General features: G+C 50.2%; 1 protein-coding gene across 3 annotated transcripts in view; it reads left to right on the top strand.

Annotated features, from left to right (window-relative positions):
* The window catches only part of LOC149358809 (uncharacterized), a 601,276-nt gene that overhangs the window by 568,143 nt on the left and 12,785 nt on the right, over positions 1 to 20,348 (top strand). For all 3 annotated transcript variants that reach the window (XM_089570994.1, XM_089570995.1, XM_089570996.1), the window contains 9 exons: positions 312 to 419; positions 2,381 to 2,466; positions 6,278 to 6,386; positions 7,096 to 7,160; positions 7,817 to 7,966; positions 16,231 to 16,272; positions 18,098 to 18,185; positions 18,754 to 18,828; positions 19,521 to 19,743. In XM_089570994.1, coding sequence (XP_089427120.1) covers positions 312 to 419; positions 2,381 to 2,466; positions 6,278 to 6,386; positions 7,096 to 7,160; positions 7,817 to 7,966; positions 16,231 to 16,272; positions 18,098 to 18,185; positions 18,754 to 18,828; positions 19,521 to 19,743 — 946 coding nt within the window. The remainder of the gene's footprint in view (positions 1 to 311; positions 420 to 2,380; positions 2,467 to 6,277; positions 6,387 to 7,095; positions 7,161 to 7,816; positions 7,967 to 16,230; positions 16,273 to 18,097; positions 18,186 to 18,753; positions 18,829 to 19,520; positions 19,744 to 20,348) is intronic.

A 20,348-nucleotide genomic window follows, 5' to 3' on the forward strand; every position in this document is an offset into this window, starting at 1 on the left:
GTGGACGCGTTGGTAGTTGCCGTAACAGTCTAATTGCTGTAGCTAGCCTGGGACAGGATTACATATCTGCTGCGACTCCCAAAAATGCGGCGGTATTAGTGCTGCACTAGTGTTTCATTTCATGCGGCTTTGGTTACCTCTTGCACAGATGTTCCAGGTGTGGAATTTCGGTAATTTTTGTTCCTTGGAGGTTAGTGTGGGCGATCTTGTGAGCTTTGTGAAAGCGCGCGAAGCGCATGCTAGCTCTGTTGACCCGTTCTTAAGTGAGCATTAATTTTCGCTTGTTTTCTTTTCAACTCCGCATGGCGCAGATGGTGAGACGGAGCGACTCCAGCAAGGAAGAAACTGATCTCGACCGGATTCAGGACCTTTTCCCCAGTGACAACCTCCGGCTTCACGATCGCGACCCTCTGTCGCCGGTGAGTGTGAACCCAATTTCTTTTTGTCCTCCCCTCCCTTTCTTCCCATAATCTTTGCAGTCATTCGACAATCGCAAGTACCTTCTGGAAGGAGCGTAGTAATGGTTTACACCCTGTACATTTTGTACACCAACGAATTCAGTGGCATCAATAGAGTTTTAGCACAGCGGAGACGTACTACTAGCGTACCGGACATCGGTTGCGTGCGCGCAGTGGTAGGGGCGTGGCCAGGCGAGGCTTTTGCGCTTGCTTAGCCGGCGTCCGGTAAACCTGCATACGTCTACGCTAATACGTCTAAAAACCTCTAATAGACGTTTTTCCGTCACGAGCTGTCACTTTAGCCGTTGACACTGCTGACAATTCGCCACGTTCTTCGGGCGAATTCGTGATGAGGCAATGGCCGGGAGGCGCGGAACGCAAGTCCGACAGCCGGACGGCCACACGGGGTGCGACGTACGCACACATTCTGGCTGGCGGCGTGTTCGTTGCTAAGCGGCTACACCTCGTTCAGGCACGGCCGGCGGTATTACTTAACCGCCAACGCGGGCTGTCACAACCGCCCACTGAATTACTAGGCGGCTGTGTATGCGCGCGCGTCACTTCTCGCCAGAAGGGGGAGCGGCATGTGTCTGAACCGCACGTCACGTGGCCGATACGTCGCTACACCGTTAGGTGGAAACAAGGTAGCCAGTCATATATGTGTAGTAGCGCCGCAGACTGTGACGGTGGCCGCCCAGAGCGAGCTGCCTGCATGCAGACAATCGGGTAGTGATTAGAAGGCGGCCGTTTGAATGCGTCACCAGGCGGGGATGCTCCGCTGTGTGTGTGCACTACTACGTGTGGCCTTAGGACCACCCTCCGTGGTTTCGCGGAAAAGGAGCGCTGCAGGAGTTCCTGCCTGCTGGCGTCTCTCTCTTCAATGCTAGTTGGCCCGCGCCACTTCCGGCCCTTGGCGCGTGCCTTGGCTATGACAGCACGCGCCGCCGAAGGACGCGAGTTTCGTTCGTTTTTCTTTGAGAGATTTCTTTTTCCTTGCTCACTGTGTCAAGGTTGTACAGTCGTGTGAACAGTATGGAGAGGGAACAAATCTTCAGCGTTGATTTATTGATTACTCCATGATTAAGTGTCGCAGCCGTAGTACTTTGTTTGCTAAATAGTTTTCGTCTTGCTGTAAAAGATCCAAAATTCATTCTCAAGTTTACTAGAGAAACAAAAAAAAAATTCGTAACCTTGTTCTATAAGCTCGTTCTGCCTCATATTGCTCACAACTAGTACATGTAGCAAATCTACGTTGGTTACGAAGCCCCGTTAGAAGCTTTTGTCAAGAGAGGATTTGCGATTTTGTCGTTTCATTTGCGCCCGGCAGTTGGCGATGAGCTTCGTCATCTGAGTTAAGTCAGTTTAGTGAGCACCGGTATTTTGTAACGAGGCGCTTATATTTTTTTTCGATATGTGCATCGCGATGCCAAGCGTCGCAACAAAAGTTTGCCAGATTGGACGCTGTGATATCTGTTCGTTCACGTCTGCGCTTTCTTCTCTTGCTGCCACCACAGTATGCGAATATTAATTTCTAATGCTATTGTATTAAAACCCTCGAAGGGCCGCAGCGGCGCTCTATTGGGTTCGAGCATCCGCCTCGCATGCGGAAGCCATGTCACTTCCGGTAATGGTGTCAACAGCTATAATGCTGTCGAATACACCTCTTTCGGCCTACGTCATCAGAGCACATGTTTCTGGCCCGATGGGCAAAAGAAAAAAAGCTGGAACTCTTACCAAGTCGTCTCTAATTGAGAGCATAAATGCGACGGGGCAGTGGTCGTCACAAGCAGAACCGGTTCAGAAGCGAAAGTATGTTTCTGTCCACCGGGAACGCCCCCTTTGACGTCGCGTTGTTTACACCAGGTAGAGTTATCCCTGTGAATTTTTTCACATCATGATCCTGTTCTCCTCTGTTTTTTCAGCGGAAAGGGCTGCTCCGTACCAAGTCAGCAGCTGCTTCCAAGCTTCACAGAGCGCTGTCCGGCAAATCAAAGTCCGTCACAGACATGTGAGTACACCGCGATTGTCATTCTACGCTATTATGACTATAGGTGACGCGCTTTCTGGGGTGAACGCGACATCGTAATCTTAGGGCTACACCTTACAACGGGACCTTTAGGGTATCGAGCAACGAACTCACCTTGACATGCCTCACAGCGCTCACTTATCGGGCTATAGCACGTAATACTGGAGCTGGTCTGATCTGCACAGTTGTCTATGTATCACAACGAGGAACTGCGGGTGCAACAAGCGACTCCACTATGTTTCCATAGTCTATAGAACTGGTTGCCAGTCTAGTTGGTTATATATACCGATGGACATATATGAAACAGCTAACACACGGGTAGAAGCAATGCCGCCAGTGTAGTGCCATTCCTTCCTAATGCGTTCCTTTCTAGAAGCGCGCTTTTCGTGAAGTCCCAAGATGGGTAATGCTGCGCCCAACCACTAGCACGCGCAGACCGGAGCACTGGAATGAAGACGGCGCCACACACGCGTTGTTATGAGAGGTTCGAAGCGTTTATGACAGCGCGCGTGGGTGCGTACCCATACCCCTCTGCTCATCGGCCTTCTTGGAAGCGTCGTTTCGGGGCGCTCTCGAGGGGGTGCCCTGTAATAGCGGAAGAACGCGCGTACTCGCGCGCACCTCTGGGTGCGCTCGAGTCCCTCTCTCCCTCACACAAAGTTCGCCGCCTGTATAATGAAAGTGGGGGGTAGGACGGAGATGCCGATCATTTTCACCGCGCAGTCCTATTTGCAGGCTTCGCTGAGGACGGGCGGCGGGGGTGGCCGCTGGTTTTGTTTCACCCGTGAATTACACGTGCCACGCGGACCCAGTGTGTAGCTCCGCGGAGGCGGCGGCTGCTTCGGCACGGCGCGCCTTCGAGGAAGAGCAACGCGAAAACAAAGAGGAAATGAGGGGGAGGAGGGGTGCGTGAAGGCGCGAGACCGTCCCGTCCATTACGGCGGCGGCGTCGTCCCTCTACCGTGCTTGGGTTTCAATGAGGGGGGGCCCTGCCTACCTGCCTGGCTGCACCCCCTCCTGCTGCTGCACGCGTTGGCGTGAGGTTCTCGCGAGGGGTCAGGTGTGGCGAGCGCCGGCACGGCTGGGTGGGCGCACGGGGCGACCTTGGGAGACGTCCTTTCTCCGGGGGATGCCTTCTGCCGCCTATGCCGTCGGGTCCGCGTTCGGCTGACGGCCGAGCTCTCGACGGAGCGTGTTTCTTATAGCGTGTTTCAGGGAGCGATGATGTATGTGAAGTGGTTGCGACGTGCGTTGTAAACGCGCTGGCCTGCTTCCGACTTCTATGCCCAAGCTGTCCTTTTAAGTAAGTTGTGGAGCGCTGAATGGTAAAACTGTCAAGATTTTGTGCTTTTCGGGGCCTTTAATGTTTTTCTTTGTTTCAGAGTTCACTTTCGTTGCGCATTGTCGATATTTCATGATGAGCTAACCAGTACCTGTACTTGAAATCGGTCGTCACTGGGGCCCCTTTCGATTTCAGCTGAGCGGAAAGCGTAATTTTCTCGTTCGAACAAAGACTTTTCGGTGTCTGACAGAGTGCGCTACTGAAATCTGGTGTTTCGTGGTCTGACTAATGCATCGAATGAAGAGCGAACTGTTTTCTTTCGTCCCCCCCCCCCCCCCCCCCCCCTTTTTTTTTAAGAAAGAGAGCACTGTTGACATCCTGACAAGCCCAGTGTGCCAGTTTAATGGAACAGCTGTGTTGCCACATCTCCCCTACGGAGGTCGGGCTTCGCCGCACGGCTTCAAGCTCGTTAATCTGAATTGGAACTGACCTGCGTAGGTTCGCAGCAGCCGTTATCAACAACCATTTCCGGTGATATTTTAATAGGCTCCGATATCATGTCGCCGCGATCCACATTATGAGTGTCTTTCTTTTGGTGTGCATAATTATGTGCATCCGCGTTTCAAGCGAAATCCTCCTCTCCTTTAGCGCTGCTCTTTCAGTGCTGCCCACCCCAGCACCCGAGTTGCCGAGTGTTGTGGCGTCCCGTTAGGCGCCCGTATAGGTCATTAGGTGCCTCAGTTTAGACAGCGACAAAATATTGGACGTCTTCATTCCTAAACTATACGTGGATCGGACGCAACAACCGGCAAAAAACGATAAGAGGTCCCTCGGAGCGAAAGAATGAAAAAGGAAACTGAATTACCGGAAATGAGTAGTCTGACTGGGCGTCGCAGCACCCGGTCCAGTTTGCCATGGGAAAAAAAAAACAAAAACGGACGAGACACTTTTCACTGGCGCTCATTTTATGAACGGAAAGCCGGACTCGGCTGGAATCAACGTAAACTGAGAAGGCGTGCGAAGAAAATAAAACTGCAAAAATAATAAATAAATGAAAGCAACTGCAAGTCGCTGAGGAGTTTTCACTTTTCCTCCGCGTGCTTGTGCGGCACGCGTCTGGCGTCGGCTCGGCTGGCGGGCTGCCTAACCTGTCGCGCGCACACAAGAGGTTTGCTGACAAGCCGGCTCGGGAGAATGGCCGGAATGGCTGCTGGCACGCCCGGCAGGAAGAAGGAAGAATGAACGGAGTGAGGAGGACGGCGGGGGATGAGGAGAGAAGGGAAGGCGAAGGCCGTCGAGGTCCTTCGAAGAGGCTGCCCACTCGGCCCTGTGGGCAGCCGCGTTGAAGCTGAATAACCGCTGCTGCGGCTGTGCTTGGGCCGGCCTGACCGCTAGCAGCAGGATTCCCTTGCGTAATCGCGCTGTAGCCCCTTTTCGAAGCTGCGCGGTCTTTCATATTTGCTCGCGGACGATGGACCCTTCTTCTGCCCGTGCCTGCGCTGATGATGGTTGCCGAGCGCAGCGCTCGTCTCCGTTTTGCCGAGCGCTTTGATTGAACCGGAGTTGCGCGACCGACGCCAGTGGCTATGCGGGCGGGCTGCAGGGGCGCTTCGCTGTGAGCACACATCTGTCAGGTCATATCTTCGCTTTAACGCTGTGGCGCTGCAGATGACTGCGTCTTTTAGCTGGGGCTCTGGGGCCTCCTCCTCCTCGCACGGATTGATCGGAGAGAGAGAATGACGCAGTGGCTATGCCCTCCCCCCCCCCAAGCGTTATTGAATCATCCGCTGATTGACGTGTCTTGCAACAAAGGGAGACGTTGTGCCTGTGCTTCGGTTTGCCGAGCGGCTACTCGAGTTGCGGTTCTTTACAATCGATGAGTAATGGCGCCTACAATACGCGCCTTCCAGATACACATGCAGCGTGTTGTGATATGTAGCCTGCGGAGTCTAATAGGTATCGTATTTTAAAGCTGGCAGCCATGTTGTTAGATTGACTCGTGTTGCTGCATCATAAGTGTGGTATGCTTGCTTCTAGTATGAGTGCCCGCACAAGCGGCGGCGATTTTTTAAGCTGAGCTGTTCTTCCTCTAAAAGTGAGGCAAGATGTGTGGCCGATTCAAAACACCGATCTCGCTAGAGTGGCCTACGAATTGCACAATCCGTCGAACGCCTAATTACTCAATTCGAGACGTGTTGCTTCATCGTGTTTCCCTTTCAGCCCGCTTTTTTTATTTTGTGTTCCTGGGACAGCGACAGCTGCAACGTTTTCTGGAGAGACTCTTAATTCTGCGCGCGAAGTGACGTCGATTATTGTGCTTTTCTCTCCCGATTTATTTCGCACCGCTGCTGCTCGAGTGCGTGAGTAATGCTGTGTTGGGTCTGTCGCTGACTCGCGTGCGCAAGAATGAACACTCTGTTTCGCTTTCCCGCAGCGAAAACCTGTTTTGATTGCTAAAAGGAGGGTACGTCTTCTTGCTAATTTTCACAACCCGGCCCATCTTCGCCGCAGGGCATCACCGGGTAAAGACTGCACCGCCGTGTTCCAGGATGGAAGCAGGTCGGCCGGCGGCAGCTGCTCGCGCTATTTCATCATGGACGGACCGGCCCAGTTCTCCATCGTAAGCTTGCTTCGCCTTTCGATGTGCGCGGCGTGGAGCCGTATACGTATTCTGCCTTCTTCTGCCCGATGCATTTGTTGTTCTGCTCCTTACTCATGATCGGCTTTAAGCCTCTCATTGCTGAGTGAACCAAAACGGAGTAGTAAGGGCGTAGGGGATACTCCTTTTGGGTACTAACTGCGTTGTCAAACGTTAGTCCCTCAAAAGTCCGCTTTCGTGTTACTTCCGAAGAGACTAACTGCAGAGGGATCAACCACAATTACTTTCCACGCTGACTAACTTCTGGTCCCAAGGAATAAATGTTGCAGTTAGTCCCATACTTTACCTGTTTTTCGCTTGTGTTGTAGACGTGGTGAATTCGCCCCCGTGCGTGTTTCGATGTGCCAGGAGGGTGGTGACTGCGTTGTCACAAACATTAGTCCCTCCAAAGTCCGCTTTGGAGTTACTTTGAAAGAGGCTAACTGCAAAGGGATCAACCACAGGGAATAAGTGCTGCAGTTAGTCCCGCACTTCACCCGCTTTCCTCTTGTGCTGTAAACGTGAATTTGCCCTGCTGCGTGTTTCGATGTGCCGGGAGTGCAGTGTATACGCCGTTCTAAATGTTCGATACTTTCTTCGTCTTACTCATCTCTGGGCAACGTCGCTTCAGCTTCGCCATCTTTGATCTACACCGCATTAATTAACACACGCGCAATGACTTCATTCGCAGGGACTCCAGAACCAAGAGCGCCACATGTTTCTGCTCAGCGATGTTTTGCTGATTGCAAAACCAAAGTAAGCACAAATCTGCTTTCCGTCTCTTGCTGTCCACAATTCATTCAAGAAACATTCGGCATGAAAGAGAGAGCGAGAAATGGCTGTATAGGTGTACTTTCAACGCGATATACCGAATTTATGAAGTGCATAAAGGGGTAGAGTGTGATTCGGCACTGAAGGAGCTGTCTTGCTGAGAGAACTCTGCGCCGCAGATATGAGCTGTCCTAACAATGAAGAAGCTGCTCCCATTTGGAACGGTGGGAGTGCATGCATCATGTCATGTACGACGTTAAGGCTGAGCTTATTTTTGTTCTGTTGGAGTGTAGTATAGGTGCTACGTAGTAAGTATTACTTAGACGTACTATCACTTCGAACTTGGACCAAGATAGGAATAGGAACAAAAAGCGAAAACAGCTAGACAAAGTAAACACAGGGCAATGTATAAAGGCAACAGGGGAGCTGATATAAACGGTATCGATAGCACCTTTAACAACTGGTCAGAAGAGTTTGAGAAGTGTCGCAATTTTATTTATTTTGCTTTGTTTTTAAAACAGGATTTTTGCAAAATTTTTAAACATAATTGCTATCGGGGTCGAGGGCAGCAAAGATCCAGAACAGATCCTCCAGCGGGATTGGTCGTTTATTGCGCGGGCACTTCGGCGCTCTTTCGTCAGGTCGTCTGGCAATTACAAGTTGAAGGAAAAAGTCCGCACCTGCGAGATGTGGCTGTCCAACTGCCTGGCGGACGTGAGCGAGTCGACGCGCTCCCCGGACACCTCCTTCGTGATGGGCTGGCCCACCACGAACGTCGTTGTCACCTTCAGGTGAGTGTTCATCTCCTGCTCTCGCCTGGTGACGATCTCCCGCTCGGCTGACGATAGGTGTTTTAAAGGCGTCTGCAAACAGGAGTCGACACCTTGGTCCAGTGGACTAATGAAAATGGACTTAAATTAGGCGAATACGATTTAAAAAAAATACTGCTAAAACGAAGCGCACCTGCGTACAGTATGATGAAATTGGCCTTCAAATGTTTGGTCAAGAATGATTTGCCCAGGTATGTAAATCTCTCTGTCCTTGCAAAGTTTCGCTGTGTCTCCGATCGCACTGGTTGTAAAGTTCTACAGCTTTCAGGTGCCGGGCAGTCTCACCGAGGCAGTGCACACATTGCTTGCATGCAAATGAATTGTCGTCTGCTTATCGCTATCAACCATCGCGCCCTCTTTTTCTGAGCGCCCAATTTCTTTGCGCCCAATTTGCCCATTCGCCAGTGCAGTCCCGTATTGCCTTTAAGTTTCCGCGAAGAATCCTTGCCGGCTCGGTTAGTACTAAGTGATTTACATGGTACGTTTTATTTCCCCTCGATTCTAACAGCGCTTACTGCTGCTGTAACCTCTAATGGCTGCAAGCCACGTAAGGGCACACAGCTCGCGCATTCCCCGCCAAATGGGCGCGCTGCATTGCGCACCGCTTTCGCATCGCACAACCTTGGCTCACAATCCAGGAACTCATTGTCTCAGATATCGCCGGAATCTCTCCTCTTACTCGGTCTCTCTTCTGTCTTGGGGTCATCGTTAATTTTCAGCGGACCGTCTCGCTTTACGACTTTTCTCCGAAGCCGTGCCATCTTCGAAACGGGCACGTTCATCTTCGTGCCTACTTTTATCGCCGTCCTGCTGAGCGCGTAATAATAATAAAAAAATCTAGCGAAGAACGCGCTCAACCGCCGCATAGACGAAACGTCGTCGTGTACACGCTTCGCGCCGCGTTTTTATATGCGCGCGCGCTGCGTGATTACGGTCGTCTTACACATATATTGGCATGCTCGCTCTCTTCTTTTGTTGGACGTTTATGCGAGCCGTGTTCCCCGTATACACGGCCGTCGCTTTGTAATCGATTAAATGCTCGGCGCTCCAGAGAACTTCCACTCCCCTGTTGTGTATAGGCGGGAAGCTGCTAAGCGAGCGGGCGCGTATATAGATGAAAGTGGGCTAAGGGAAAAGAATTTCCCCCCTCCCGATAGCGTTGCCAGTGGCGGCGGCTTTCTGCTTGCGTCACGCGACGCTTTGAACGCCGCCGCGTTCGTGCAAGTTCCGAAGAAGGTTGAGGCGCCGCCACCACCACTGCTCCCTTTTAATGCAACTCTTACGCAGAGGAGTGCGCCCATGGGCGCTGCGTTGCGGCCCCAAATGGGCCTTTAGTGGGACGGCGTTCTCTAGGGCGCGGTGTGCTCGAAATTGGGGACCCTCCTTCTGCTCCTCTCTTCTTTCTTTCTCCTTCCACACCTCCGCCATCCTGCATGCACGCAAGCCAGCACCATCTGTCGGCCGGTCAATCTGCTGCAGCTACGTCTGCCTGGTGGGATGGTGTGGCCAGATTTCTTTCTGGTGTGTGCGTGTGTTTGTGTTTATGTTTGCGTGTGTGTAGCTGTGGCAGCCTGCGGTGCCTAGGTCCTCTAAAGAAAACGGGCGTAGCCAGCTCTCGCTTCTTTATTAGCGCCTAACCTTCTCTTCCCTTCCGCGAGGCGGCGCTGCTGCTCGCGCAATTTCATAACCAATATGCGCGTGATACGGGCGCCTTACGCACGTGCTTCAACAAGGAAAAAAAAAAGCAAGTGTTGGTCGCATTCAGACGCGCTGAGGATTTAGGGATGGTGGTGTTTGGGAGTACAAATGTTTCACGCGAGTATCGTTTAGTTTTGTTTTACTTGCGAATGTAGCGCATCTGCGTTCATTTCCCTCTTCGTTTCTTTCATTCTTTTTTTTTTATTATTATAGCTGTCTAGACTGCATTACAGCGCTTGCTTCTGATGGCCTGCATTGTCGCCTAACCTCCTCTGCCTGGTGAATGCTAACAAAGCTTTCCAGCTGACGTTCGCTGAAGTGGCATATCGAGACATTGCCCTGTTACAGGAGTCGCTGACCGGGAAACTCGTTCACTTTTATCCGGACGCGTGTATTCCTCCGAGGGCGCCGTGATACTCGCGCAATGATCCAATGTCTCTGCTAGGAACTGGTTGATATATTGGCCTAATATACCTAGTCCACCTCCCGCACGAGTATGGACAGACTCGCTTTGAAGTATTCGGAAAGCGATCGGTAGGTTCGCCAAGCGGATACATATGTATGCACAAGTTAGTGTTCGTGTGTGTTTGTACCACTATGGGCTGTTCGCGCGGCAACAGGTGCATTTCTCGGAGACTGCGTAGTCAGGGCTAGCTTCAGCGCCACCTTTTTTTTTTTTTGCTTTGCCGTCGGTTACGAAATTTTAAAGCGCGAGGGGAACGTACGTCAATCGTCCTGCTTGCAAGATTAAGAATGCGCGTGCTCTTTTTGAGATTGATCACACCTTGCAAGCGACCGCGCCCCGCCCTTTTTCACTCCCCTCATTTTGGTTCGCGTAACCTCCTGCACTGCGCACTGTTTTTTTGTTAGTCGGCCAATCAGCGGAGGGAGATCAGAGATGGGCGTCGCCCTTCTGCTCTTCTTTCCGGAGCGATATACCGCCATCTCCGAGCTTCCCCGCTGTAGCGCTATAATAGAGGGCTCTTTAAATAAACAGAACAAACAAAACATAAGGAAAGGCAGGCCTCGGGTATTGTGCAATGTTCTGTTTGTTGTTCAAGGAAAAAGCCAAGGTTGGGTGGGAAGTGTTGGGTCGGGGGTACAGTACAACTACATAAAGAAAAACATTTTTACCCACCCGATATAGCATTCGTTGCTTCGCGCTAGCCCCTTCTCTTTTGTATCACGACTTCTTTTGCGATCGTCCGACGTCGGGCAGCTCAATCGAGAGCGACAATAAAAAAGAAAAAAGACAAACAAGCACCCGTGGGCGGCTTGCATGCATGCGTTGTCGTTCTCGCATTTGGGTCACCGGGCTAAGGCCGCCTTTGTTTAATTGCCTGGCCGCCGCTCTCCTATGTGTGCGAACACACACGCACACGGACTGCGCGATATTTGTTTGTTTGGCTGATTTTTTTATCTGCGTTCCCCTAATTATACACGGTCGGTCGAATGATGAGCCCGCGGCTTGGTGGCGGCCCCATCACCCCCGCCGAGAGTCATCAGCGAGTCCGGGCTTGGCGCGCTATCCCTCTCGCCGCCGCCTCCTGAGGAAAACGAAATTTCCTCGCGACGACGACCCACTTATTACTTTTTGTATACTTCTGTAGCAGCCTCCCCTCCGTAGCCTGTCTCTTCCTCTTGCGTCTGTCTGTCTGGTCGGAGTCTCTGCTCACACATGGAAGGGCACGCCTCGATGAGAGATGCTCTTCTCGAAGCTGGGGCGTAAAATCGGCGACTGATTGTCCCTTCCAAGTTCGGGTTCTTGTTCTGTTGGACCGATTGAATCGCCTCCTGTCGTGCCACCGCTTCGCCTCCGTGCGCTCTGTCTGACTGACCTATAAGAATAGAGGTTGAATCGATCTTTCGCGTGTTATCCGCCGATTGGCCCTGATTCTTTCTGTCTGTTACTTTTATTCATCGTATTAATCACGTCCCCGTGTAGAGTTAGAATCGCCGCGTCACAGTGAACGCGTCGCACCACGAGGCAGCTCGGTAAAAGGCTAAGCGTAGATTGAAAATTTCTCCCCGTGTCCGGCTGTGGCTTGCGTGCGACTGGCGTTCGTGTTGTGTGCAGCGCGGTCCCGGGAGTGGTGGCCGAATTGTCCGCGCACCTATATACAAGCGGGCCGTTATTATTAGGACGTGGCGGGTTATCTGTGTGATCGGAGGTTGTTTGAGAGAAGCAGCGCGCGACGATTTATAATACTATAGGGAGGACCAGTGCATAGCAACCGCTACCCGCGAGTGCCGTTTTAAAGCGCTTTTCAACTTATGAAGGCGCAAGTTCCTTGTCTTTATACTGCGATTACATTCGGGGGATCCTAAGGTGATTGTATAACAGTACAAACATACATCAGCATCGCAGAGTTTTCGCATATCGCGATTCGCGTCCTCAAGGCGCTATCTGCACATGCGCATGCAGCTGGGTTTTCCCCAAAGTGGATAATGTTATGCTAAATCTATATCATGACAAACTGCTAAGTAGATGTACAAGTCGAAGTTCGGCAAAAAGAAAAGGATATATAATTGTGTACGTATGATTAGGTAACGTGTAAATAAAATCACGTGATTAATTTTTTTCGTATTCTCCCGTTTTCTAACAGCAGCTTTTTTTTCTCTTGTATACCTTCCGTCAACCGTCATTTCTCACTCTTGTGGCCTTCACCGCAGCCGGAGTCCATTATCAAAGTAGAGCCGGCCAGTTGTGAGCGGCCTCTGAAACTGAGGAACCCCACATTTGTTAAAGTAAACGTCTGTTGTACTAGGATATGAAATAAAAATGGCAGAGAGGGTTGATGGGAAGGCGCGCCGGCCACATGCTAATCAAGGCATCTTTGTGACGAAGAAAATTGCTTTATTCAGAGGAACACTGCAATCATCTCGTACATACACAAGCGCGACTCGAGCTTCAACCTTCGACGCGGCAGTCAGCGGGTACTTTTGGGCTTACGCGGTGAGGTAATGGTGTGCTACTCAAGGTCAGCAGAATCGTAACGTTGTTTGATGACCAACCGCGTGGCAGTAACAGCTCGAGTGCGCATTACGAGTCAATTATCGTGTTCCCGTGTCTTGCTTTTGCGTCGTGATTTCAGTTTGAAAGGAGTCATCCCGCCTTGAGAACACCGGGGTTACCCTGTCTCTTGTTTCGTATGCCTTTCCTTCCTTTTATTCTCATCAGGCCGAACTGGCACGGAGACTTTTGACGTCTTCAGATATCGCTTTGCAACTCGGGTACGTCCATTTGCTGTCGATGTTCAAGGCGCGTGGCTCAGCTGTAGTACTTGACTATGTGATGCGATTTGTGCGCACGTAATTACACACGCCGATGTGGACTCGTCATCCTCGCTGCCATTCTGTAGCGTTCTCTCATAAACAAACTGAACAGAAGCAGGCCAGTACAAATGCGAACGCGCAAATAAACAAGAAAATAAAATTGCTATGAAGGTTAAATAACGGCATGGTCGAGACGTCTCACGTCGTTAGAGGTTACGGAGCCTCCACAAACAAGGTCTACCTATTTCGCGTTCCGATTTGTGTAGCGTCAGATCATGTTTCACAGCTCACGATAGTATACAGCCGGCCTTGCTCGGTATCTCCAGCTATCGCTCGTTCTCTGTAGTTTTAAACAGCCAATGTAGTATGCGAGGGTGGGAAGATAGACGGACTGGCAAAGCAACAGGCAGAGGCAGCGGCAATCAGCAGCGAAAAGATTAAATACATGCAGCGGCCGGGTCTGGTCAACAGTTCGAACGCTCGGAACCCTGGGGGCATCGTACCCGAGAGCCTTCCTTATCCCCCCGCCTGCTTGTCGGCTTCGGGCGTGCGTGAGTCCGAGCACGTCCTCGTCCCGCTCAGAGCTGCGGGAAGTATTCCGCGCGCACTGCTGGACAAAAGCGGCGACAGATTTGCGTCTGGAAAGAAAGGAAAAGAGAAAAAAAGCGGTACCTGAAAGCGGCGCAAGGTGGCGGGGGAGGGAGTGGGCAGGGCTCCCGTGGCGCCCACGGCGCAACGTGGATTCTCCCGCCGAGCGAGTTCTTTCGGGCGCCGTCTCCTCCGTGCTCGTTCCCGTCGCTGTCTCGCCACAGGCGGCGGCGGAGCACGTCGTCGCCGTAGCTCCTAGACCTCGGGGGATGCAGAAAACATCAGCCTCCTTTCCCTTCGACCAAGAAGGCGCGCTTCGCGTACTTTTCGTCCTTCTTATCCCGTTCAGGGATGATACGGAAAAGAACTGCCCGGAGGGTGGGAAGAAGGGCGCCTGCCAAATCGGAAATGACGCGTCTCCCCCCCTCCTCTATCGCTGAAAGCCTTGGCGCCATTTCTTTGCGGAGAGGTGGACCGGGCGGCGGCGACTACGTTGTAGCCAGTGTCTCGCTGGCGCCCGTTCTCCCATTCTTCTCTTTTCCTAACTTTAGTGTGCGCCATGCGAAAACGGTGCACATGAGGGGGGAGTAGCACTAGGAGATCTTTGAGATTGAGTTTGTCGCCGGGTGGTGATGAAAAATGGGCGGCGAGTCAACAAGGTGGCGTGGGTTGGGCATCGTGTGTGCGCCTCCTTTTACCTGCCGATCCGCTGGTGCTTCGTTTAGAGATGGAGCTAATCGCAAGCACCACCTTCGCACGCTGTCTTAAGCGCTATGAATATATTAGGTGGAGGGTTGCCACGTTAAATGCCAATAGTTTTTTAAACTTGTGCATTCGACCGTCGCACCTACTTCTGCACTTCCATTTTTCGCTCGGTACAGTCCGTTACCATTTTTACATATGTACCAGACTGTGGTACCACTTTTATAGAGGGTCGGTGTTTCTGATGAGTCCTCTCCACTTCATTCCATTATTAACCCACCCCTTTAGATCTTCTGTGTCCTTAGATCCTACTCCTTCATCCTTGCTTCTGAAATGTTTTCTTTCAACATCTGGTGTATTCCTTGCACCATTGAGCCAGTGGGCGTGGACTGTTGTGTAGGTTAGAAGGGTAGTGGATCGTGCTAGTTGGTGCAGATTTGACATTTTTCAAGCGCTAAGACAACAAGGACGAAGAAGCGCTCGTCCTTGTCTGTTCCTTCTTCGTCCTTGTTGTCTTAGCGCTTGAAAAATGTCAAAGTTGTGTAGGTGTTCGACCACATGTTCGTGAATGATATTGCTTCGTTTATAGGATGCGTACGCCACACGTAGTACTCGCTGTAGTCGATGAAGTACACTGGACTCATTCATCGAAACTTCGCCTTTTGTCCAGTTAGCTTTTCTATTCTTTGCCCAAAGGGGCGCGATTCCGCGAAAACCGGTAGAAAGGGAACGGCAGGAACGGCCGTTCGTTCAGGTGTCCCTGGCGAGCCCTCCCAACATGTGCTCCAGAGGAAACGCCTACTACTTGCTCCTTTTGCTCTTGGCTAGCACATCGGTTGGTGGCCAGAACCTATAGCCTCCGGGAAAGCCCCTTTGTTAAACACTGCAGCACGTAGCTCAAGGAGCAGCCGCGCCCACAATGGGGTACTGTCGTTATTAAGTTTACAGCTTTGCCTCCTTTACTTGACAATGACAGGTGCCCAAAGAGTAAAACGAAGCGGTAAAAGTCAAACACATACATATAAAAAAGGCCTGAAGCACGAGTAGCCATCCTAGCTCGGGTGATGGCTGTCTTTTTCGTGGACCTTCGTCTCACGAACACCTGCAGACGCTGTGGTCGCTTCGGGAGATAGGCCCGCCCGGGAAAAGGGAGTAAAAAAGAAAAAAACGCGGGAAAAAGCACGAAGTGACGAGCAGTCCTGTTCTTTTCAGTTTGTGGCTCGAGGTGAAGCCCCGCTGCCCCGCTGAAGGAGCAGGTTCCAGGGAGCCCGTAGCAGCATCCTCGCGAGCTTTTGTAGTCTCTGCTGTCTGTCAGGAGGGAGGAAAGGAAATGAGGGGGAAAGGGTAGTCTTCTCTCCCCTCCCTGCCCCCTCGCCGGTCCTCTATCGGGCTTCAGCAGCGTGACAAGTTCACAGACGGGAAGGAAAGCTTTTCGTTCGCATTGTTCATCCTCCTCTCTTGACGAGTCCCTCCCCTAATCCTTCTGGCTCTTTGCTTTCTGCCTCCCCCCCTCCCATGTCTGCCCTTCCGTAGGACTATCTCCTCTTTCTTTTTCCTCCTCCCCTGGCTTCTTTGGGCATGTTCTCGCTCTTCCTTTTCGGTGTCCTGCACCAGGAGCGCTCGCGACGGCGCTACTCGCCCTAACCCGTGCTCCTCTGCTCCGGGCGAGCGCGCGCACTGACCTTGACATTGGGAAATATTTGTCTTCGAACCAGCACCGCCAGTGTACGTTCCGTGCTTTTCGCGAATTTGGCGCGTAACCGGTGTTGTGACAGCATCCGCACCGCTCGGAAACCAAAGCGTCACATCAGCGTGAGCCAAGGTGTACCAGTGTGTGTGCGCGCGCGCGCAATTTCTTCCGCGGTGTGTAACAAAGTGCATAACTTGGAACGTGCCGAAGTCGGAGTAGCCTGTGCCCGTGGTGTGACCTCGTTGCCCTTGTGTGTTCTCGATCTTCGCAGTTCTTCGGCCACGAGGGACCTGTGGCACAACCAGTTCGCGCAGTAAGTATCGCAAGTGTTTCCTACGCAATTTCTTGGTATGGTCGTGTTTTGTTGTTGGCACAGGGTGGGTACGAAGGAAACTAGGTCGTACGACCGATAATCAGGTCGCCACTCACCGCGCCACTAGCTTCAGGAAGTGACGTATATATTAGGCGCTGAAAGCATTCTAGTATACTGTATCCGGGGTGTCACGAAAATTGGCGGTGGCTGCGATTGCACGTTTTGCGAGTCTGGCGAGTCGAAGTGTGCAATGCAGCGGTGAAGCGCGCATCGGTCACTTTGCGTGAGCATCATTTCGTACGTTAAGTTTGTTCTGTCCGTAGTTTCCGGCCATTGAGTGCTGGTACACTCAATATGCACAACAAGCGCGCTGACAGGACGCCCAAGTTTCCCAAGATTGTAGGCTTCAGTAAAATTGATAGTAGGCTTCGCGAAATGGAATCGCCATGTTTTTTTTTTTATTTTGAGCTCCAGTATACTCCCTTCGCTTGCGTTTGGCGTGTCGTTGTATTTGGTGCCCTAGCATAGCTAGCGAATTTTCTAACATCCAGGTGCATTTGAGATCGATTCATTGTGGTTAAAAAAAAATTGCGGTTAACTGTGCCAGTAAATAAATAATCGGCTGTAGCAATGTCAACTTTATCTAATCGCTCGCGTTGCCATACTTGCGTTGACGACTTGTTACAAGTCAGTGTTTAGTTTTCGTATGTCACTACACGTGCGACGCTATTCTCTGTGATCGCTGAAGTGACCACCTCATTGACTTATCTGTATTTTGCCTCTGCCGCGAAATCGAGGAAATGAGGTCATGGGCAGTGTGTGATAATGCGGGGTCGACTGCGTTATCTTCGCACTTCTACCAACTTGCCTCGGTCACTTTCAGTACAGGGGCTTCGCTGTGAATTCTGGCTAATCTCTCATTCGGTTTTGGTCGCACGATAAGGAGGGCTGAAGTGATGAGTCAGTTGACAGTTCGTTGCTCAAAGCAACTTGCAATGAGGCGTTGACATGTATTTTGAAAGCCTCCCTTAGTGTGGATGCGCTTATTTTATTTGAATAAATTACGACGGAATTTTGCGCTCCCGCGTAACCTGGGAATGCGAATTTTCATTTTTTTTGAAGGGCCGGGGAGACAACGTTAGACATCTTGCAGAAATTGAGTTTTGCTCCGACAGAATCATAATTCATAACTGAAAGAGATATTGTGCCTACAGTTTCTTTGCTGAGTTTTCTGCCCTGAGGTGTAACAAGTAATTTGGTTTGTTTATGTTGTTTGTTCACTGCATTCTTATTGCAGCTGACGCCAGCTGCTATGACGCCAGCTGCTGATTTCAAATATTCGTTAGATGATGTCTGCATTGGCACGTAGTATTTCATTTTGCATCAAGTGACACAGTAATATCACTCTTTTGTATGTGCAAGTTACTTCTAATGGAAGTGGCATAATTACGTACACCCACAGTGAAGTTTATGGAAGGCTATATAAACAAAAAAATTACCACTGCATTTGCATGTATCCTGGAGTTAATAGAGCCTAATCATGGGAACACGAATTACAGTGCACCTATTAAAATTAAACCTTTATGCTCTGGCTGCCAAGGGATTAAACTCCTTCACCAAAATTGCCTTTCATAACCTTTTGACGGCAGGTGTACCTTGGTAACCATCCTCACTGCAACACTTTGCAGATTGGATAAAGAAAGTTGCATGCATTCACATACCTTTAAAACAAGTTTCTTTCGAGAATTGTTATTATGAAACAGGCGTTTTGTGCACCACATTCTCTTACTGGGTGTGTGATGTTTTTCGCTGTCTTAATTTGCAGGCTCATATCCGAGGCCAAAGATAGGGAAGGGCGCCAACCAACAGCGCTGCAGGTCAACTACTGGGATCCCATATCGCAACAGGAATACGTAGGTTTCTTTTAATTCTAGCTCATGGAGTATACTAGCAGTGTGGTGTTTTCAGTACATTGTTCAGTATTCTCACTGCACTTCTGTGCCCAAAAGACGGCTGCTGTGCTTCACAAGTTTCGTCGGTCATGCTTACGATGCAATGCCATTTTTTTTTTGTCAATACAATCTGTTCAACATGTCTAAGACTGCTATTGTTTTCAGTTGCATCCAATAGCACCGAGCAGTAGTTGCCTTTCACATTCACTTGGAAGCAGTGCCCCGAAGAATTAGTTCGTCAAGTTCAAATAACTCAAAGCCTTGAGCAAGTCACATGCTAAACATTAATACATGATATACATATTGATTATAGTTGGGGTTATATAATTATCTGCTACTTTTATTTCCTGGTAAGCTGCTAATTTGATGTGCGTAAATGCAACCAGTTGTCTGCTTGAAGTCTGAGGTGGTAGGTTTGCCATATCAGTACCTGTGTTCAGAATATTGTTAGGATAACTGTCTTCTAGTAGAGTCCTTCAGTAAGTGCTGCTCACTTCAGCATTGAATCTTTTTTTTTCTTTGACTGCAGCAAGAAACCATCAGGATCACAAACACCCACACCACGAAGGACTGCATTTATCTTGTCACGCAAAAGCTGGATGGCGTAAGTATTTTTACTTGCCTACGAAAAAATATGATGCAAGTGTGAGCTGAAAACTGTGGTATTATATTGCACGATTTTACATAATTCTCTTCATTTTTCTGCTTGCTGCACTCGTCGCAAATGTACCTACATTACTAAAAGGGAAAACTGTGGCACTAATAACGAGTGCATGGGAGCAGTGGTACAGGATGAATTGTAGTTTGCAGGTATCCCTGCTTTGGCATCCACTAGGAATTTGTGTTAATTTGGCAATTGTGTCCTTGAGGGAAAAAAAAAAACTCTTAATGCTGTCTAATCACGGCAACTTGTTAACTACCATTCCTGTACTTTTATTTGACCACCTGTTCTGTCTGGCCAGAACTGTTTGATCATACCAAGTGATCTATATGGCAACTTTGCGAAGGTTAAGACTGCGACACCACCTGTGAGCTGGGCAGCTAGCTATTGGAGGCACCCTGTAACTTTTGGTTTCTCCACTGTGTGTTTTGAGCAGTTCATCTGGATGCCACATGTTGAGTGACAGTACACTAACCTCGAAATCATGGTCTTGCCAGGGTGCCAGTTTTAGACAATGGGTTCTCTGTAGAGCTTTGAAACTGCTACAAACAAGGTGCCGTGCTCCCAGTGCCTTTGCCCTAATGTGCTTTTATCATGCACAGGCATAATGTATGTCCTCCAATTTCATTGTGCAGGCGCTAAACCCTGATGAGTTCCAGCTGTGGGTCAAGACAGGGAAGGATGAGGCACCGTACCCTCTCATAGGGCACGAGTTCCCTTACTGCATCAAGATGAACTTTGTGCGCGAATTGCTGCAGAGCTCCAACCTAGACTTGTCCACGCTGTCTGATGTCATCACAGGCTTCAAGTGTGCCTTCATCTTGAGGAGGAGCTACCACAAGTTCACGCTGGCCGATGGTAAGCGTGAGCGCCTTTACAGCTACCATGTGCACATTTGTGTGTGCAGCAAACACGCAGCCTTTTTTTGGACAGTGTGTAACAAAGGAATCTGCTAGGCATAGTAAACGAATTCGGCACCAATCTTTTCACTGAGCTGTTTTTGTTACCTCGAAAATGCACTTAACGGCACTTCCCCAAAACTGCTGAGCTTGGCAGCTCGTGTATCGTCGACATAGTTGTGTGGATCAATTTTATTGTTTTATCCTAGGTTTCTCGCATTTTATGCTACCATGAAAAGAATAACTGCATGGTGATTGCGTGCCTATTTCATTCTAATCATTAGCAGCATGTCAGTTTCTCGAACACTGTGATGCTTTTTACATGACTGTACACATACCATCAGTAAATTAGTTGTGGGTGTTTCACATTTCAGCACAAATAAACTGGGTTTATTTAAGCCCGCAAAGACTGTTTGGGCAGAAATTATCATAACCAACTGACTGCTGTTACAAGAACCTTCGGCGGGTTCTAGTCAGTCTATCGGTGGGGAAAAGCACAAGGCTTTTCTGTTTACAACTCTTCACATAGCAGCTTGCATATGTGCTTGGAGCCTACAACCATTA

Source organism: Amblyomma mixtum, chromosome 2 (assembly GCF_055824585.1).
Source record: "Amblyomma mixtum isolate Tamu chromosome 2, ASM5582458v1, whole genome shotgun sequence".
Lineage (NCBI taxonomy): Eukaryota > Metazoa > Arthropoda > Arachnida > Ixodida > Ixodidae > Amblyomma > Amblyomma mixtum.